This window comes from Chlorocebus sabaeus, unplaced genomic scaffold, assembly GCF_047675955.1.
Source record: "Chlorocebus sabaeus isolate Y175 unplaced genomic scaffold, mChlSab1.0.hap1 unalloc_scaffold_114, whole genome shotgun sequence".
In the NCBI taxonomy this organism is placed as follows: domain Eukaryota; kingdom Metazoa; phylum Chordata; class Mammalia; order Primates; family Cercopithecidae; genus Chlorocebus; species Chlorocebus sabaeus.
This window is the reverse complement of record NW_027326902.1, coordinates 148131-167678: the sequence shown is the minus strand read 5'-3', so window position 1 is coordinate 167678 and position 19548 is coordinate 148131. Positions and strand designations below refer to the sequence as shown.

The 19548-nt window shown below is 37.4% G+C and overlaps 1 protein-coding gene across 1 annotated transcript in view; it reads right to left on the bottom strand.

Moving 5' to 3' along the window:
• Positions 1 to 19548, bottom strand: part of LOC140710980 (uncharacterized) — a 52699-nt gene that overhangs the window by 14090 nt on the left and 19061 nt on the right. The window contains exons 5-8 of the mRNA XM_073013978.1: positions 11228 to 11340; positions 9055 to 9184; positions 5315 to 5409; positions 3391 to 3574 (exon numbers count right to left, since the gene is read on the bottom strand). Of these exons, the coding sequence (XP_072870079.1) occupies positions 3391 to 3567 (177 nt within the window). The 5' untranslated portion in view covers positions 3568 to 3574; positions 5315 to 5409; positions 9055 to 9184; positions 11228 to 11340. The remainder of the gene's footprint in view (positions 1 to 3390; positions 3575 to 5314; positions 5410 to 9054; positions 9185 to 11227; positions 11341 to 19548) is intronic.

Below are 19548 nucleotides of genomic sequence, written 5' to 3'. Positions count from 1 at the left end.
AAACAACAGGTGCTGGAGAGGATGTGGAGAAATAGGAACACTTTTACATTGTTGGTGGGACTGTAAACTAGTTCAACCATTGTGGAAAACAGTGTGGCGATTCCTCAAGGATCTAGAACTGGAAATACCATTTGACCCAGCCATCCATTACTGGGTATATACCCAAAGGATTATAAATCATGCTGCTATAAAGACACATGCACATGTATGTTTATTGCAGCACTATTCACAATAGCAAAGACTTGGAATCAACCCAAATATCCATCAATGACAGACTGGATTAAGAAAATACGGCACATATACACCATGGAATGCTATGCAGCCATAAAAAAGGATGAGTTCATGTCCTTTGTAGGGATGTGGATGCAGCTGGAAACCATCATTCTCAGCAAACTGTCACAAGAACAGAAAACCAAACACCACATGTTCTCACTCATAGGTGGGAATTGAACAATGAGATCACTTAGACACAGGAAGGGGAACATCACACACCGGGGCCTATTGTGGGGAGGGGATAGGGAGGAGGGATAGCATTAGGAGATATACCTAATGTAAATGACGAGTTAATGGGTGCAGCAAACCAACATGGCACATGTATACATATGTAACAAACCTGCACCTTGTGCACATGTACCCTAGAACTTAAAAGTATAATAAAAAAATTCAATCCATTTTTTACTTCAATAAATTATTTCTTTAAAAGAAATTTCTATTCTCTACTTATAGTAAACTTTTTTTTCTTATAGTAATTTTTTTTTTCTAGTTTGTATTCTAAATTAAGGTGGTAGCTGCACAGGTTCTTCCAAAGGTATATTGAGGGATGCTGAGGTTTGGAGTACGATTGAACCCATCACACAGGTAGTGAGCACAGGACCCAATAAGTAGTTTTTCAACCCTGGCCCACTCTGTCCCTCCCTGTTCTTATTTCCCAGTGTCTATTGTTCCCATGTTTATGACAGTGTGCACCCAATGTGTAGCTCCCACATATGAGTGAAAACATGAGATATTTGGTTTCTGTTTCCACGTTAGTTTGCTTATGATAGTGTATTCCAGCTGTATCCATGTTGCTGTAAGGGACATGATTTTGTTCTTTTTATTGCTGCATAGTATTCCATGGTATATGTAAAATTTTCCAGTCTACCTTGGGTTTTCAATCTACCTTGGATGCACCTAGATTGACTCCATGTCTTTACTATTTTGAATAGTGCTGCAATGAACATACATGTGCATGTGTCTTTTTGTTACAATGACTTATTTTCCTTTAGGTATACCCCTACTATAGTAATGGGGTTGCTGCATCCAATTCTTAGTACTTAATTTCCAAACTGCTCTCCATAGTAGCTGAACTAATTTACATTGTCACCAATGGTGTATGTTTCCATTTCTCCACAGCCTCTCCAACATTTTTTTTTTTTTGACTTTTTAACAAAAGTCGTTCTGACTGGTGTGAGATGGTATCTCATTGATGTTTTGTTTGGTATTTCTCTGATGATTAGCAATAGTGAGCATTTGTTAATGCTCTTATATGTGTTCTTTTGAGAAGTGTTTGTTCATGTCCTTTGCCCATTTTTAATGGTGTTATTTATTTTTTGCTTGTTGATTTATTTAGGTCCCTTATGGATTTTGGATAATAGGACTTTGCTGTATGCATAGTTTGTGAATATTTTCTTCCATTCTTTAGGCTGTCTGTTTAATCCCTTGATAGTTTCTCATGCTGTGCAGAAGCTCTTTAGCTTATTTAGATCATACTTGTCAATTTTTGTTATTCTTGCAATGGCTTTTGAGGACTTAGCCATAAGTTAATTGACAAGTGTGATGTCCAGAAGAGTATTTCCTAGGTTTTCTTCCAGAATTTTTATAGTCAGAGGATGCACTCTTATGTAAGAAAAGCAAAACACTTTTTTCTTTTTCTGAGATGGAGTCTCCCTCTGTCACGCAGGCTATAGTGCAGTGGTATGATCTTGGCTCACTGCAACCTCTGCCTCCTGGGTTCTAGTGATTCTCCTGCCTCAGCCTCCCCAGTAGCTGGAATTACACATGCCTGCCACCAAGCCTTGCTAATTTTTGTATTTTTAATAGAGACAGGTTTTCATCATGTTGCCCAGGCTGGTCTCAAGCTCCTGACCTCAAATGATCCGCCCACCCCGGCCTCCCAAAATGCTGAGATTACAGGCGTGAGCCACTGCATCTGGCCAAGTACAAAGTTTTTAACATATAAATGGAAATGAATATTTTAGTGTTTTGTTTAATTCATAAAGTGCACTTATTTTGGATTCTATTAAATAATAAACATTCATATACGGTTAAGTGTTTGGATGCCAGTCATTCACTTGTGATTATAGGTAGGAAGAGTTGAGATGGTGCAAAGAAACTTTTTTATTTTTTATTTTTGAGACAGAGTCTCACCCTGTCACCCAGGCTGGAGTGCAGTGGCACAATCTCGGCCCACTGCAGCCTCCACCTCCTGGGTTCAAGCAGTTCTCTGCCTCAGCCTCCCTAGTAACAGGCATTACAGGCTCTTGCCACCATACCAGGCCAATTTTATTTTTTTGTGTGTGTGTGTGTTTTTAGTAGAGGCAAGGTTTCACCATCTTGGCCAGGCTGGTCTTAAACTCCTGACCTCGTGATCCACCTGCCTTGGCCTCCCAAAGAGCTGGGATTACAGGTGTGAGCCACTGTGCCCGGCTAGTGCAAAGAAACTTTAAAAGTGGTATGGACCAGGAGCAGTGGCTCATGCCTGTAATGTCAGCACTTTGGGAGGCTGAGGTCGGAGGATCACAAGGTCAGGAGTTTGAGACCAGCCTGGCCAGTATGGTGAAACCCCATCTCTAGTAAAAATACAAAAATTAGCTGGGCGTGGTGATGGGTGCCTCTAGCCCCAGCTACTTTGGAGGCTGAGTCAGAGGAATCGCTTGAACCCGGGAGGCAGAGGTTGCAGTGAGCCAAGATCACACCACTGCACTCCAGGCTGGGCAACAGAGTGAGACTCTGTCTCAAAAACAAAAACAAAACAGAACAAAAGAAGTGGTATGAACCAAAGCCAAATTACAATGAATTAGAGAGTAGACCAAAGCATCTCAAAGCATACCTTCAGTTATTAGGCGATAACATGCAATTTCTAAAACTTAAATGCAGCTTTTAATGAAATTTTAATGTGTTAGTTTAGTCACATTTATTGAACAAAGTTAGCAAATGGGTATCTGTTGAAAATGGGAGCTCCAGGGAATTAAAAAATGTGAAGTTCCCATTTCCTTTCTGTGTTAACACAGCTAATTATGATCTTTACTTAACATGCATAAGTCAACAGAAGAACTCAGTATTTCACCAAATTAAAAACAAGAATTTTATTAGAGAAATGAAACGCAAAAGAGAAACAGTAATATGACTAACCTCAGTTAAATAGTTCTTGCAGGTATTTGAAGTCTGTGGGTTTGAAGTAGGAATTCTTATGGGTGTTTCAGGAATGTATTTTCTGTTGAGTCCTGGCCTCATAGGAAGAGTGCTAAGAAAAGATTTCACATGCTCTTTCTCCATAAGGAGCTTGGTGCTGATCACTGCTATTTTCATATTTGATCTGTAAAGATAGCAAAGACAAATGCTTAGTATTTCACTTTTCCTTAAATAACTCTTAATGACTTGTATTTTTTAAAAAGTTGTCCTGAGAGTAGACCAAATTACCCACTAAACAGTGTGTTAACACTGAAGATGTGTGAGAGCATGCCTGTTGTAAGCAATTATAATTGTAATAACCTACAATGTGATATAATCTTGCTCCAGTTTGAATAAATGGCTATCATTGGAAAGACAAAAAATAACAAATGCTGGGAAGTTTCAGAGAACACTAAACTCATATGCTGTTGGTAGGAAGGTAAATTAGTGCAGCCACTATAGAAAACAACATGAGGTTTTCTCAAAAAACTAATAATGGAACTGCCGAGGGATCCAGCCACCCCACTACTGGGTATTCAGGCAACAGAAAAGAAAATAATAGGTCAAAACAATATTTGTACTCGTATGTTTATTGTAGCACTATTCACAACAGCTAATGTATGGAATCAACCTACATATCCATCAACAAATTAATGAACAAAAAATTGTAGTACACATACACAATGGAATAATACTATTCACCATATAAAGGAATGAAATCTTGTTATCCGTGGCCATGTGGATCAGTCTGGAGGATGTTATGTTAAGTGCAGACACAGAAAGATAAATACTGCATAGTCTCATGTGTGGGAGCTAAAGAAAAATTGAGGTCTGGGCAACATGGCTGATGCCTGTAATTTTCTAGCACTTTGAAAGACCAAGGCAGGAGAATCACTTGAGGCCAAAAGTTCTAGAGCAGCCTGAGCAACATAGGCAGACATCTCTACAAAGTAAAAAATCAGACAGTTGCAATGGCGCATGCCCATAATCCTAGCTGCTGAGGTGGAGGTGGGAGGCTGAGGTGGGAGGATCACATAAGCTCAAGAGTTTGAGGCTGCAGTGAGCTATGATCAAGCCACTGTCTCTAGTCTGGGTGACTACAGTTCCCAGAGCCCAGACTACACTAGCAAGACCTTGTCTCTTAACAAGAAGAAAAAAGCTCATAGAAGTAGGAAAGGGGAGGCTGGTTAATGGTTACAGAATTACAGTTAGATGAGAGGAATAGGTTGTGGTGTTCTGTGGCATTGTAGTATGAATATGGTTAACTATGATTTATTGTATATTTTTAGCAAGCTAGAAGATTTTGAATGTTCACAATGCAAAGAAATGAAAAATGGTTAAAGTAGTAAATATGCTAATTAGCTTGATCATTACACACTATATACATGAAACAAAATATCACTCTATAGCCCATAATTATGTATATACATGTTAATTAAAACAAAAGAGAAGCTATATTCATCCCATTAAAAAAAAAGAATATGGGTCAACCTTACTGGCTTCCTTCTAATGAACAGAATTCAGTAAAAGGGATACCATGTAGCTTCTTCTATCTCAGGTTACTTTCCCTTTGAACCCAGCCCCCAGATTGTGAGAGAGCTCAGGCCTCAAAGAGAGCCCGAGAGTGCCATTGTCAGTGTTCATGCTGCCTGCCCCAACCAAGGTTCCAGCCAATGGCAAGCATCAACATCAAACACGTGGGTGATGATTTTCTTGGAATGCACTAAACTGTTTATTCCACGAATCTTCTACTGAGCTAGAAGGCAGAGCTGTGCATCTCTGTTTCAGTGACAAAAGGTCAACACAGGGAACTGTGGTTTCTGAGAATGCAAGATCTGCACCAATAATATAATTAGCCACAGTGCTACACAAGAAAACCAGCTACCAGGTGGAAAGAGGATCTGCGAGCTGAAAGATGATGACTTCACTTGGTTTCCACTGAGGAAAGCTGGGAGCTCAGACTTCCTGGATGGTAAACATCTATGAAAGATTCCATGAATTATAATGAGTTAGTAAAACATAATGCACTATATAGTAGACTATGTCAGCACATTCTGGGACCAAAATTTACTGAAAATAAAACTATAGAGGGAGGCACTGGATAAGAGATTAAAGGTTTGAATGGAGAAAAAAAAGATATAAACTGTCTTATAAGCCAGACTTCCCATCATGTCTTAGAATAAGTAAGGTATAAGCTGGCCACAGACCCCTTTGAGACACAAAGGGTGACATTAAAGATACTCCACTACATTTAATTTTTATTATGACATTAAACAACTGGTAATGTACAACATGATTGGAAAAAACCTCTCATTAAATTTGATTTGGCCTGGTATAAGAATAGACATAAACTAAGAATTGATAATCTAAAAATAAACCCGCACATTTACAGTCAATTGATTTTATACAAGGCTAACAAAAGAACAAAATGGGAAAAGAATAGTCCTTTCAACAAACGGTGCTGAGACAACTGGGTATCCATATGCAAAAAATAAAGTTGGACTCTTACCAAATATCATATTTAAAAATAAACTCAAAACAATTAACTGTAACAGCTAAAACTATAAAACTCTGAGAAGAAAACATTGGCATAAATCTTTGTGACTGCATATGACTCCAAAAAAAAAAAATGGATTCAATGGACTTCAAAATTGAAAACTCCTGTGCCTGAGAAAACAGTATCAAGAAGTGAAAAGGCAAGCCACCGAACAGAAAAAATATTTGAAAAGTATATATCTGATAAGGAACTTACATATATAGGATATATGAAGAACCCTTGCAATTCATAAATAAGATAAAATTTTTAAAATGGGCAAAGATTTTGAATACATATTTCTGCAAAGACGATATAAAGATGAATAATAAGCACATTAATAGATGCTTAATATAATCAGTCATTAGGAAAATGTAAATCAAAACCACCTTGTGGTATCACTTCACGACACAGGATGAAATATTTGTTCAATAAAAAAGAGAAAGTAAGTGTTAGGAAAAATGTAAAGACACTAAAACTCTTATCCAGTGCTGCTGGGGATGTAAAGTGGTGCAGTCACTTTGGAAAACAAACTGGCAACTCCTCAAAAGGTTAAGCATGAAGTTACCATATGACCCAGAAATTCCAGTCAGAAAAATAAAAACAAATGCAAACACAGAAATTCATACATAAACATTTACAGTGGCATTATTAATAAGAGTCAAAGAGTGGAAAGAACCCAAAGGTCCATAACCTTTGGGTGGGAAAGAACCCAAAGTCCATTCATCTGATGAATGGATAAATAAAATGTTTGATGTATCCATACAATGGAGTATTACTCAGCAATAAGAAGAAATTAAGTACTGATACTGATAGAATCAGGAGACAGCAAAATGCCTAGGCGAATTTGGAAGGGTCCCTGGAGAATCTCCAACCAGCCCCACAAGTGTCTACACCAGATATTTTGTGCAGTTAAGGGAACCTGCACAGGGTCTTGCCTGGACATGCCAGCAGTGGAATGGAGGCCCACAGGCACTGGGGGAATGGGGTGGAGCCACCAGGAATTCACACCTTATGCAGAAGAGGAACCTGGCCTCTTTAGCTCATGTGTGGTGGGTGGTCCTGGTATTCAGTTGTGAGGTGGAAACCTGTTTGCAGGACCTCTCTTTTTGCTGAGAGCTTTCCTTTCACTTAATAAATTTTGTCCTCCTCATCCTTCAATGTGTTCATGTGCCTAATTTTTTTCTGATCGTGAGACAAGAACTCGGACTTAGCTGAACTAAGGAGCAAAAACCCTGCTTTAATACCTGCTACAACACAGATACAGCATGAAAGATTATGCTAAGTAAAATAAGCCAGTCACAGTAGACCACTTGCTTTTTATTTCAGGGGCTCATAGGAAAATCTATACAAAGAAGGTGGGTGGTTCCCTAGGGCTGAGGGAGGAAGGGGAAACCAGCAAAGATGGCTAAATGATGTGAGGTTTCTTTTTAGGGTGATGAAAATGTTCTAAACTTGATTGTAATGATGATTGTGTAACTCTGAAAATAATAAAAGTCAATGAATTGTATATTTTAAATGAATGAATTTCATGGTGTGTTAATTATTTCTCAATAAACCTATTATGCCCCCAAATTTATTTGGTACTAGTGATCTGGAGACGTGTACTGCTTGGTTTCAGATCACTGGCCAGGGTTCAAGACATAAGAGAATAAAAAACCTGTCCTTTTTATAGAAAAATATATTTTAAAAACTATCCTTTTCATTAGTATCAAATCTGTAAAATTAAATGAAAAATCTTTCTTTCACTGCTTAAAGCACTGAGAGATTTATGTTGAGGAATAAGACCTTGTTTTCTTTTGCCCCAATTTCTATCTAAAGGGTCTGAGAATCACACCCTTCAAACTATAAAATCTCATCAGATGGGTTTTATTAACTCTTATAATGTGGCTTACTTTCTAACCTGATTCTGGTACAACATCACAGATAGCAGAAGCTGAAGGAAATCAAAATATTTACCCCCAAATATATTTTTTGACATGTTTTGAAATGGCTGCTGCAGGGCCAAGAGATTGAAATGGCCATACAAAGCTGTCTTCTGTGGGGGAAATTGCATCTGTAAGAAGTCTTCATTAATGTAGCCCAATCTCTCCCCTTGTAGATCTTTCCAGATTTAGGGAAGACTATGAGCCTGATGCATTCATCTGACTCTCTGAAAAGATACATTTGCCCTCTGTTTTCTCTGAGGGCTGCCAGCTATGAGGCTTCATCTACATAATAAGAACCTTGGCCTCCATAACCACCTTATCTTAATTAAGGCCTCCCTTTCTACCTATTTCCAGTTTTAGACAACAGATTTTCTTTACCAATTGTCACCTAAAGAATCCCCAAAACCCACCTATGACTTGTTAGCCCCTCCTTTTTGATGTCCCACTTTCAGGCTGAACCAATATCTGCCTTCCTCATATTGATTTACGATTTTCCCTACAACTTCTGTCCACTGGAAATGTACAAAACCAAACTATAATGTGATTGTCTCATGAAACATTCTCAGGATCTCTTGAGACTGTGTAACCCAGGGCCACAGTCACCATATTGGCTCAGAATAAACCTCCTTAAACATATTTTGGCAGAATTTGGGTTTTTCCATCATGAATATTTCCCAAAATTACATAATTTTTAATTCCAAAACTGATTTAAAATTACCTTATGTTGGAATATAAGTTATTCTATTATAAAGATACATGCATTTGTATGTTCTTTGCAGCACTATTCACAACAGCAAAGACATGGAATCAACCCAGATGTCCATCAATGACAGACAGGATAAAGAAAATGTGGCATATATACATCTTGGAATACCATGGAGCCATAAAAATGAATGAGATCTTGCTCTTTGCAGGGACATGAATGAACTTGAAGTTGCTATCCTCAGCAAGCTAACGCAGGAACAAAAAACCAAACACTGCATCTTCTCACTTACAAGTGGAAGCTGAATGATGAGAACACATGGACTTGGGGAGAGAAACAACAAACACTGGGGCCTGTTGGGGTTGGAAGGGAAAGCATCAAGATTAATAGCAAAAGCATGCAGGGCTTAATATCTAGGTACCTTTACCTTAAGATAAAAAAATTTTTTTAAAGAAAATTACCTGATGTTTTACCTTCTTAACCAGAATATCCATTTTCAGTTGAGCTGTTTTTAAGTCTTCATGGAAACTGAAGTCTTCATTTACAAACACATTAAACATATTTATTGTCATTTCTAGGCATTTCTTACATCTGCAGAAATGTACAGAATTAGTAAGTCAAGTATTTTTAAGAGTATTTAATGTTTAAACAGATATTATGTTATGGCATATCAATGAAACAAATCTATAAACTATGATCCTCTCAGTTTCAGCTGAACACAGTTTGAAAGCATTCTATATGAAATTATAATCTTAGATAAATAATATGAAGAACAATTTTATGGCATATATGGCAGGTAAAGTGACATTATAACCATACTTTTTTTTTTTTTTTTTTTTGAGATTGAATTTCACTCTTATTGCCCAGGCCAAAGTGCAGTGGTGCGATCTCGGCTCACTGCAACCTCTGTCTCCTGGGTTCAAATGATTATCCTGCCTCAGCCTCCCAAGTAGCTGGGATTACAGGCATGCACCAGCACACCTGGCTAATTTTGTATTTTTAGTAGAGATGGATTTTCACCATGTTATTCAGGCTGGTCTCAAACTCCTGATCTCAAATGATCTGCCCATCTTGGCCTCCCAAAGTTCAGGGATTACTGGCAGGAGCCACCATGCCTGGCCTGACCATACAGTTTTTTATAAATAAACTATTCATATCCATTTTGGTATGCTAAGATAAAATAATCTATTACTAAATATAAGCCATAACTCAGAGATGAGTAACCAAGATAAAAAAGTAAAACACATATATGTTTGAAAAAGACACAAAAATACATTCTGATACCCATTGACCACAGTCTATAAGAAGAAAAAAAAAGTACACCCAAAAAGCATCAAGGAGATCATTCAATGCAGAAAAAGAGAAGAAAAACATCTTTAATATCTGATTTGAGGAGAAAAAGGAAACAGGTAGTTTTAGAAAAAAGGAATGGGGCGGGGTTAAAGACTTTGACGAAGAGATCTAGAGATCTTTCCTGACAAAATGTCAACAAAATGAAAGATAGGCAGAACCATATAGAGAAAGACAATGACAGAAAAATGTTGATTAGAATCAGAAAACCAACTTAAGTGCTCAGTAAATAAACAGAAAAGTATCTGTGTTCAGGGCTTCAAAGACACATTCCATTTTTTAAAAAAAATCTGTGATCAAAACATGAATGCTCATTTTACTCTTAAGTTATACATATATTTATATATACATAATTTATTTCTGTAAAACAAGTTTAATAACATGTATACTTCATGTATACAACAAAGAGACCCATGTAAAATTTCCGTGATATGTTTTATATCTGAAAGAAAAAGAAGCAGAAACAAAATACAAGCTACATATCAAGATGAATTTCGATGTTAAAGAATGACACGAATAGGTCTTCTTTAAAGAATCTGAATGCAGCAGAGAAGGATACTGCAAAAGGAAGATGACCAAAGACAGCAAAAATATCTTCAGAAATGAAAATTCAAACTAGATAATGAAGAGTGCAGTTTTGACATTTTATGTCCAAGGCTTTGTCATTACTGTTTTCAAAATCATTAAAGAATAAGTGGCCGGGTGCAGTGGCTCATGCCAACTTTGCAAGGCCAAGATGGGTGGATCACAAGGTCAGGAGTTCAAGACCAGCCTGAACAACATGGTGAAACTCCGTCTCTATTAAAAATACAAAAATTAGCCAGGTGTGGTGGTGCATACCTGTAATCCCAGCTACTCAGGAGGCTGAGGTCAGAGAATCGCTTGAACCCAGGGGATGGAGGTTGCAGTGAGCAGAGAATGCACCATTGCACTCCAGCCTGGATGACAGAGTCAGACTCTGTCTCAAAAAAAAAAAAAAAAAAAAAAAAGTAAGTGTAGTATTTTCGCATTCAAAAAAATTTCAGATTGTGTTCTTTTTTCACATATTTTTAATACAAATTTTTTCATCCCAACCTTGCCCCAGCAGCTCAGCTGATTCCCGCCCCCATGACTCGCATGCCTATAATGTTGTGTTGTGAGTTTCTGAAATACATTTTAAAATAATTTCGTTTAATTATGAAAATGCAGACATAAAATGAATTTGTATCTAGGTTTTAGTCAAGTAAAATTAGAGTTAAATCAATTAATAAATTATTAAAATGTTCTACAATATGAAAACCATACCCAGTTGCCGCCTCTTCTAATTCATGATTTTTCTTCCTTATTTGATCCACATTATACTCCAGTGATGATAGTAACTCAAAAAATTTTCTTAATTCTTCATTTTCTTCTTCAGGCTTGAAAAAGAAAGTGTTTAAAATTATTTTTGTAAAATCTAGAGACCTTCTATCTTAAAAATGTTATTTCTCATAAGTTGATGAGTAATATGTATTTAGGCAGATGTATAAAGTACATTTTGTAAACCTGATGCCAATAAGGACAGATTTCAAAAATAGCCACTTTTTGTAAAACAGCTAAAAATGATTCATACTTTCATCATCTTTCCTGAAATTTAAACTGCTAAAAATGTTTGTTAAAATGAGGGTGTTTACACATAAGATACTAAGGATTAGTAAAAAAAAATTAAGAGTAGTTATATTTACATTTGAGTTTTTAAAGACGCTTTAGAAACATTGTCATTAATAGTTTAAGATATTCCAAGTTTTGTTAAATTACATCTTACTAAGATGATTTTTAGAAAACTCTTATCTAGTTCCCATTACATTGTTTGTTTTTTTTTTTTTTTTTTTTTTGAGACGGAGTCTCGCTGTGTCGCCCAGGCTAGAGTGCAGTGGCCGGATCTCAGCTCACTGCAAGCTGCGCCTCCCAGGTTCACACCATTCTCCCACCTCAGCTTCCCGAGTAGCTGGGACTACAGGTGTCCACCACCTCGCCCGGCTAGTTTTTTGTATTTTTTTAGTAGAGACAGGGTTTCACTGTGTTAGCCAGGATGGTCTCGATCTCCTGACCTCGTGATCCACCCGTCTCGGCCTCCCAAAGTGCTGGGATTACAGGCTTCCATTACATTTTTTATCCTCGTCTGTCTTCAGGCTGATCTAAATATTCTCATTCTCTGTTAGTATTCACCCACAGGTTTCAGTTTTTCCCTTTCCCTTAATCATTTCTCTTTAAATAAAGTTTTTCTTCTATAATAAAAACATAACTTTTGTCTACTTTTTGCAGATTTTCTATTATCCTGTTTCTCTCCTTCCATTGGACTCTGTGACACATGGTCTCATCCAGAGATCTATTTTTCATCATTTACTGTTTTTTATACCAAAATCTGATTTTTAAATAATTCCAATAAAAAAGTCCAAGGGTCACGAAGGACTCTATCCTGCTTTACTCAGTAGCAACTGCGAGTAGTGACCAAATGATCCCTCTGCTCCTCTGACCCCACTTTATTTCTAAACGCAGCAACCTCTGATGTTCAGTCCTATCCCTTTCTATTCCTGTTTATTTGTTTTGTTTTTTCGAGACGGAGTCTCGCACTGTCATCTAGACTGGAGTGCAGTGGTGTGATCTCCGCTCACTGCAACCTCTGCCTCCAGGGTTCAAGTGATTCTCCTGCCTCAGCCTCCTAAGTAGCTGGGATTACAGGTGCCCGCCACGATACTTGGCTAACTTTTTGTATTTTTCGTAGAGACACGTATCACTATGTTGGCCAGGCTGGTCTTGAACTCCTGACCTCATGATCTGCCCAACTCGGCCTCCCAGAGTGCTGCAATTACAGGTGTGAGCAACCACACCCAGCTGCTATTCCTCTTTTAAATTCTCTTAGGACTCCTAGAATCTCAAAATTTTGACCCAGATTCCCTAATCTACATTTCCAGCTCTGAACTGCTTCTTGAGGCCTCTTCTTTCTAGTACACATATTATAGACAATATTCTCAACCACACACTCATACGTTGCTACTTGGTGCAGATTACCTTTGTAGTGAATCATGTCTATTTTGATTGTTATTGATGTTACTTTGCATATAGTATTATTTTCTAATCTCGAAGGGGGCTTGTCTTGCCCTTAGGATATTGACCAGTATATTTTGTCCTTTTTTTTTTTATTATTTTATTTTTTTGAGATGGAGTCACACGCTGTTATCCAGGCTGGAGCACAGTGGCACCATCTTAGCTCATTGCAACTTCCACCTCCTGGGTTCAAGTAATTCTCCTGCCTCAGCTTCCCAAGTAGCTGGGACTACAGGTGCACACCACCATTCCTGGTTAATTTTTATATTTTTAGTAGAGACAAGGTTTCACCATATTGGCCAGGCTGTTCTTGAACTCCTGACCTCAGGTAATCAACCTACCTTGCCCTCCCAAAGTGCTGGGATTACAGGCATGAGCCACTGCACCTGGCCCTTTTTTTTCTTTTATAATGAAAACTTTCCCATGAGAATCAGATGATCAATTGTTTGCCTTTGTTTCCTTGTGAAGAATTTCCTTTCCATAGAGATATGGCATGATGCACATCTTGTTCTCAAGTTTCTTCCAGGGGACACTCAATGATATCATTGGGAAGGCTCCAGTCAAGTAGAGGTCTCCCTTCTTCCCAATCGAGATTCTTCATCTCAAAGTGATGCCCACCAAACGTCTTAATCCAGGTAGTCTCTTGCTTAGAAATTAATGAAATAAGAACTTTCTAGAGAAGTTAGAGGCTACTGATTGAGATGGTTTAAAGCTGTCCCTTATTAAATGTTTTACTCCAAGGCAGACATCAAAATGGCTAATAATTCCATGCCTGATGTCTGACTCACTTCTATGGGAATCTATACAAAACGTTTTATTTATGAGACAGAGTCTCACTCTGTTACCCAGGCTGGAGTGCAGTGGCTTGACCACTGCTCACTGCAGCCTTGATATCCCGAGCTCAAGCGACTCTCCTACCACAGCTTCCCAATGTAGCTAGGACTATAGGCATGCACCCTCAGATAACTGTTAATTTTTGTTTTGTTTTGTTTTGTTTTGTTTGGTAGAAGCAGTGTCTCACTTATATTGTGCTGGCTGGTCTCAAATTCCTGGGCTCAAGCACTGTTCCTGCCTCAGCTTCCCAAAGTGCTAGAATTACTGGCATGAGCCATCTCACCCAACCAGGTGTTTCATGGAATGGTTTGAGAGGCAGTATCTACACAGAAGCCAGAAGGTCTGTGTCGGAATTCCAGCTCTACCAGATACTATTAAATTTCTGTATCTCTGGTTCTTTATCTATGAAGTAGAATAATACCATCTACTTCACTGGGATATTGGGAAGATTAAACCAGGGACTGCACAAGAAGCACTTAGAAAAGTACATGGTGCATAGAGAGCTACAGATAAAATTTGCTTAGAAGCACGTAGAAGAGTACATGGTACATAGTGAGCTGCAGATAATATTTGCTATTGGCATAATGTTTACTGTTTTTTATATCTTGACAACTGTGTTAGGCAGGTGGCATTCCAATGGAAGTGGTCTATAGCTCACACTACTGAAAATGGCAGCAAATGGGGAGGGGGAGCGTATAATTTGTAGCTTACTTTTCTCTCTGTATGACTCAGTGGGCAACAGTCAGGTATGTACTACAATGTAAACAGCACCTCCTGGATTGAGTAGGTAGTACATAACCGACAAGACCAGCAGAGACACGCTGAGCCATGGAGCTGAAAACCCTGGACTGTCATTCATAAGACAAGCTGCAGCCAGAACTGTTCAGCTGACAAACTGGCAGCCATCCAGAAATACAGTTCTGGCTATATAGTGAAGGAAGGCAAATTTAGATTCTTTTTTCATACTGAGAAAAACATGAGCATTTGATTGAACAATTCTCCTCTATTAGACTAATTATTTTTAATTTCATATTTAAGTGCTAAAAGTACACTTAGAAGAAAAGATTTACTGTGTCAATGCCTCAAATAAGAAATAATTTGCGGCCGGGCGCGGTGGCTCAAGCCTGTAATCCCAGCACTTTGGGAGGCCGAGATGGGCGGATCACGAGGTCAGGAGATCGAGACCATCCTGGCCTACACGGTGAACCCCGTCTCTACTAAAAAATACAAAAAACTAGCCAGGCGAGGTAGCGGGCACCTGTAGTCCCAGCTACTCGGGAGGCTGAGGCAGGAGAATGGCGTAAACCCGGGAGGCGGAGCTTGCAGTGAGCTGCTATCCGGTCACTGCACTCCAGCCTGGGTGACAGAGCGAGACTCCGTCTCAAAAAAAAAAAAAAAGAAAAAGAAAAACAAGAAATAATTTGCATAGTATAAAGTATTTTGTTCTATGCTAAAAGCTGCCAAGCTAAAATGTTTTTAATTTATACAAGGATAGGTGACATGTATGTCATATATTATTTTCCCTTTAAGCAAACTTATGATGAGACAAAATTATCTTCCATTAAAATTAAAGCCATGTGAAATTAAGGGCTACGTTGTTCTGCAGACTGGGCAACAAGTGCTGAGTCATAAGGTCAGTGAGAGTCGGAACAGTCAGGGAAGGCTTCATGAAGAGAAGATTGCCTGCCAGGTCTGAATGGATAAGGCTAGAGGAGCAGGAACTGAGAAGGCAGGAAGGGCAGCGGGTAAAACGGTGCTGGTGCTGCAATCTGCCCGATTAACTCTGAGGATAAAGTACAATGGCAGGGAGTTAAAAACATATGTCCATATAATAACCTGTAAATGAATGTTCACAGCAGCTGTTTTCATAATAGCCAAAAAGTGGAAACAACCTAAAGGTCCATCAGCTGATGAATGAATGGAAAACTGGTGTAGTCATGAAATAGACTATTATTTGACAATAAGAAGAAATAAACTATTGATATGGGCTACAACATGGATAAAATTCTGAAAACATTATGCTAAGTGAAAGAGCCAGTCAGAAAGGACTTCACATTGTATGACTCTATTTATATAAAATATGCAGGCCACACACATCTATGGAGACAAAAGCAGATGGTGGTTGCCTGCAACTGGGGTAGGTGGAGAGACATGGAGAAGGACTGCCATCATAGCTAAGAGATGTGGGGTTGCTTTTCAGAGTGGTGAAAATATTCTAGCATTGAATGTGGTGATGGTTACACAATGCTGTGAATATACTAACAGACACTGAGTTGTACATTTTAGATGGCTGAACAATCTGACATGTGAATTATCTCTCAGTAAAACTGTTTTTAAAATCCAATGGTAGGATCAAGATAATTTTCTCAACTCTCTATTTTGGATGTACATACTCTATCAGATCTGAATATTTCTATGCCATTGCAGTATATTTTAAATGAAAGGGAGATGAAGGCAATGCCTAACTTTTCAAGTAGTTTGTAAATTAACCTAAAGCATGTGCATTTCAAAGAACAGTATGATGGCTTTTCTGTACAAGTTAACCTAGAACCTATGAAACGAATAGGAACAGCTTCTGTGTCCATTCACAAAAGTGAAGAAATAAGAAAACTTTCTGGAACATTCCATTAAACATTCTCCTCTGACTTAATCTGGCTTGCCTCACCAAGGCAATAAGGAAATTATCTAAAAATACTGTTTAACAGGAAAAAAGTCAATTTTCTGTGAGGAATGATGTATAATTCTTAACGTTCCCAAGAGAAAATATTATAAGAGGTATGCAATTATTTTTCAAAATGGCAGAATAAAAGCCAGAGTTTAAGAAATTAGTACGTTATAAAGGTAGTAAAATGGTAATAATTAATTATAATGAAAATACAAAATCAATCTGTCCACTGAAATTAGTATCCTAAAACAGTTTATATTATTCAACCAGCTAAACTATAGACATGTTAAATTCCATACATACTTGACTTCCTACTTGAAATAATTTCTTCTTTGAAGCCCGTGTCTCATCCAAATTAAGATGACAATGTGATGTATCTTCCAGTAGAGACTCTGACATACGAAATTTTTAAGGTGACTGGCCAGTTGTTCTTGAAGTTGCCTTAGAGTCACCTGATAAAATATTTTTGTTACTAATTTTATAAATTGCTTTATTATTAAATTGTTAATATTTAACTCTAATATGCATACTTTGAAAATTATTACCACACACATAGATTCACTTTCTTTTCCTCATTTGTACACATTCTCCTTTATTACTGAATTCATGAGGAACACAGAGGTGTTATCTTCCTGCCAAATTGGTATTCTCTTACAAGACTGATTCAGCCTGCTATTCATTCATCTCAGACCAACTCAACCTGAGTTCCTCACACATTCAGTTGCCTGTTCAAATCCTTCCAACAGATTTCTATCTCAGAATAAAAGTAAAATTCCAATGGCCTTCAAGGCCCTAGGTAACATGGCCTCTACTTCCCTCCCTGACCTCAGCCCCTACAACTCTGTCCCGTATTCACTTCATTCCCACTCTACGTGAACTCTGCCACCCCTCATTACTCTGAAAATGGGGATTCAATGTCAAACTCACAAATCACAGACCGCTACAAGTATCTTTGTACTGGACAAATTTATATCCAAATGATAGTCATTGAGACTTAAAATGTAAATTATGAGCTAATTATTAATAAAAATATTCAAAGTAAATTATAAATACCTACCAGTGGGAACATTAAATCAAATATTTTTTGCTAAAATTTACCACATTTATTCCAAATTGTGATTTTATAACAAGTAGATGTCTTTCAAATATTAAGTGGTCAGAAAAATACATAATGTGAGACTGACATATTTTCAGACTTAAGTCACATTAATATGAGTCAAAATAAAGTTATACTAACTAAAATACATAAAAGAGCCACTGAAGGAAAAGCACCACAAGACACAGCAACATACTTCAGTTCATCTGGGAAATCTAGAATTAAGTGTCAAAGTGGCTCACTTAATTGAATCTTAATTTCAAAATACTTATTTCAGGTACAAGCATTTCCGTTTATCTACTTCATTGTGGTCTTAAAATGTGGCAACATAAAGACATTAAATTTGTTATCTCAGCAGTGTAAGACTACATAGCTTATGAACATTACTCTGTAGCTACTACAATTTCATAGGTGACAATGTCTTTACTCAAAGAAAGCATCTGTCAGCTCTACCTTTTATTTCCTGGAAACAAGGTATGTTTCCAAGCTGATACAGTAAACATATTTTTTTAGTTTTTTATTAAAACAGCTTTGTTAAAATATGATTTCCATACTACATATTTATCTGTTTTAACATACAGTTCAAAGATTTTTAGTAAATTTACTAGTCGTGCAACCATCCCTACAATCCAGCTTTAGAACATTTTCATCACTCCAGGACAATCCCTCATGCCCATCAGCAGTCACGACCCATTTCCAGCCCCAGCCCTACACAAACATTCATCTTCTTTCTGTCCCTATATATGTCTTTTCTGGCTGTTTCATGAAACAGAATTATACAGTATGATAAATACACTTTCCTCTATTTATTTTTATATTGAATTAGATTCAACATATAGCCACAATTAAATGTTTAAATTTTCTTTCTGGAAGGTTAAAAATATTTATCTTTCTTCATACTTACTTCTCCTCTGCTTCTTCTTTTACACGCTGAAACAGTTTTTCTTTTACAGAATTATATTCATTCATTAATTTCTTATTTTTCTCTTCTAGAAGATCTTTCTTTCCACTCTCAAGACAGCCTCCTTGGATATTAATTACTCTCTCTCTATCATTGCCTTCCTTATGAGCACCCTCTAGTTGTCGTTTAAGCAAGAGATTTTCACATTCTAGTTGACACAGTCTCTCCTCTACACAGTTGTGCTTTCCGGTGGATTGACTCGTTTAGCTTCCTCATTTGGATGCACCTGCTCCATTTCCTTTATTCGATGCTGTGCTTGCCTCTGGTGCATCTGCACACTTTCTAAAGCCAATGTCTTTTCCCTGAGAGCATCTCTTGTCTCATGGAGCTTACCTTTTAAGGTATTTAACTTCATCCCAGATTTAGAAAATTGTCCAGTAAGCAACTCATTTTTATCTTTTAGTTGAGAAATAGTAGAACTCATTTTTTTATGTACAGAAAAATTATATGCTCTCTGTAAAACGAATTCTAGGCTTTTTGTTTCTACACTTTCATTGTGCTCATCCATAGCAGCAGCCAGTCTAGAATGGAGGAATTCAACTTCAGCTTCCAGCCTGTCTGTGCGGTGTTTTTCCTTCTCCAATTTTGAATTCAGCCTTGTATTCGCAGCTTTGAGGTCATTAAGCTGTTGACAACACTGGGACATTTTTTTTGTTATTTTCTCATTGAGTCTTGCACTCTTTTCAAAGTTAGCATTTATTTCTCTAATACTTTTAATTTCCTGAATATATTCCTTTTCCTTTTTGAGACTGTCATTTTTTATTACATATAATTCCCATCTGAGTGTGGCAATATCTCCCTTCAACATGCAATTTGTATATATCACATCCTTCTTTTTTCCATAACTTTGAAAATCCTAAATAAAACAAAAGAAATTTTCAGCTAGCACTCAATAAAATAACATCATGGTTATCTCTGAAGTGAAAGAACAACCTGTACATTCATGCAATTAAAAGTTGCTGTAAGTGGATATCCAACTGGAG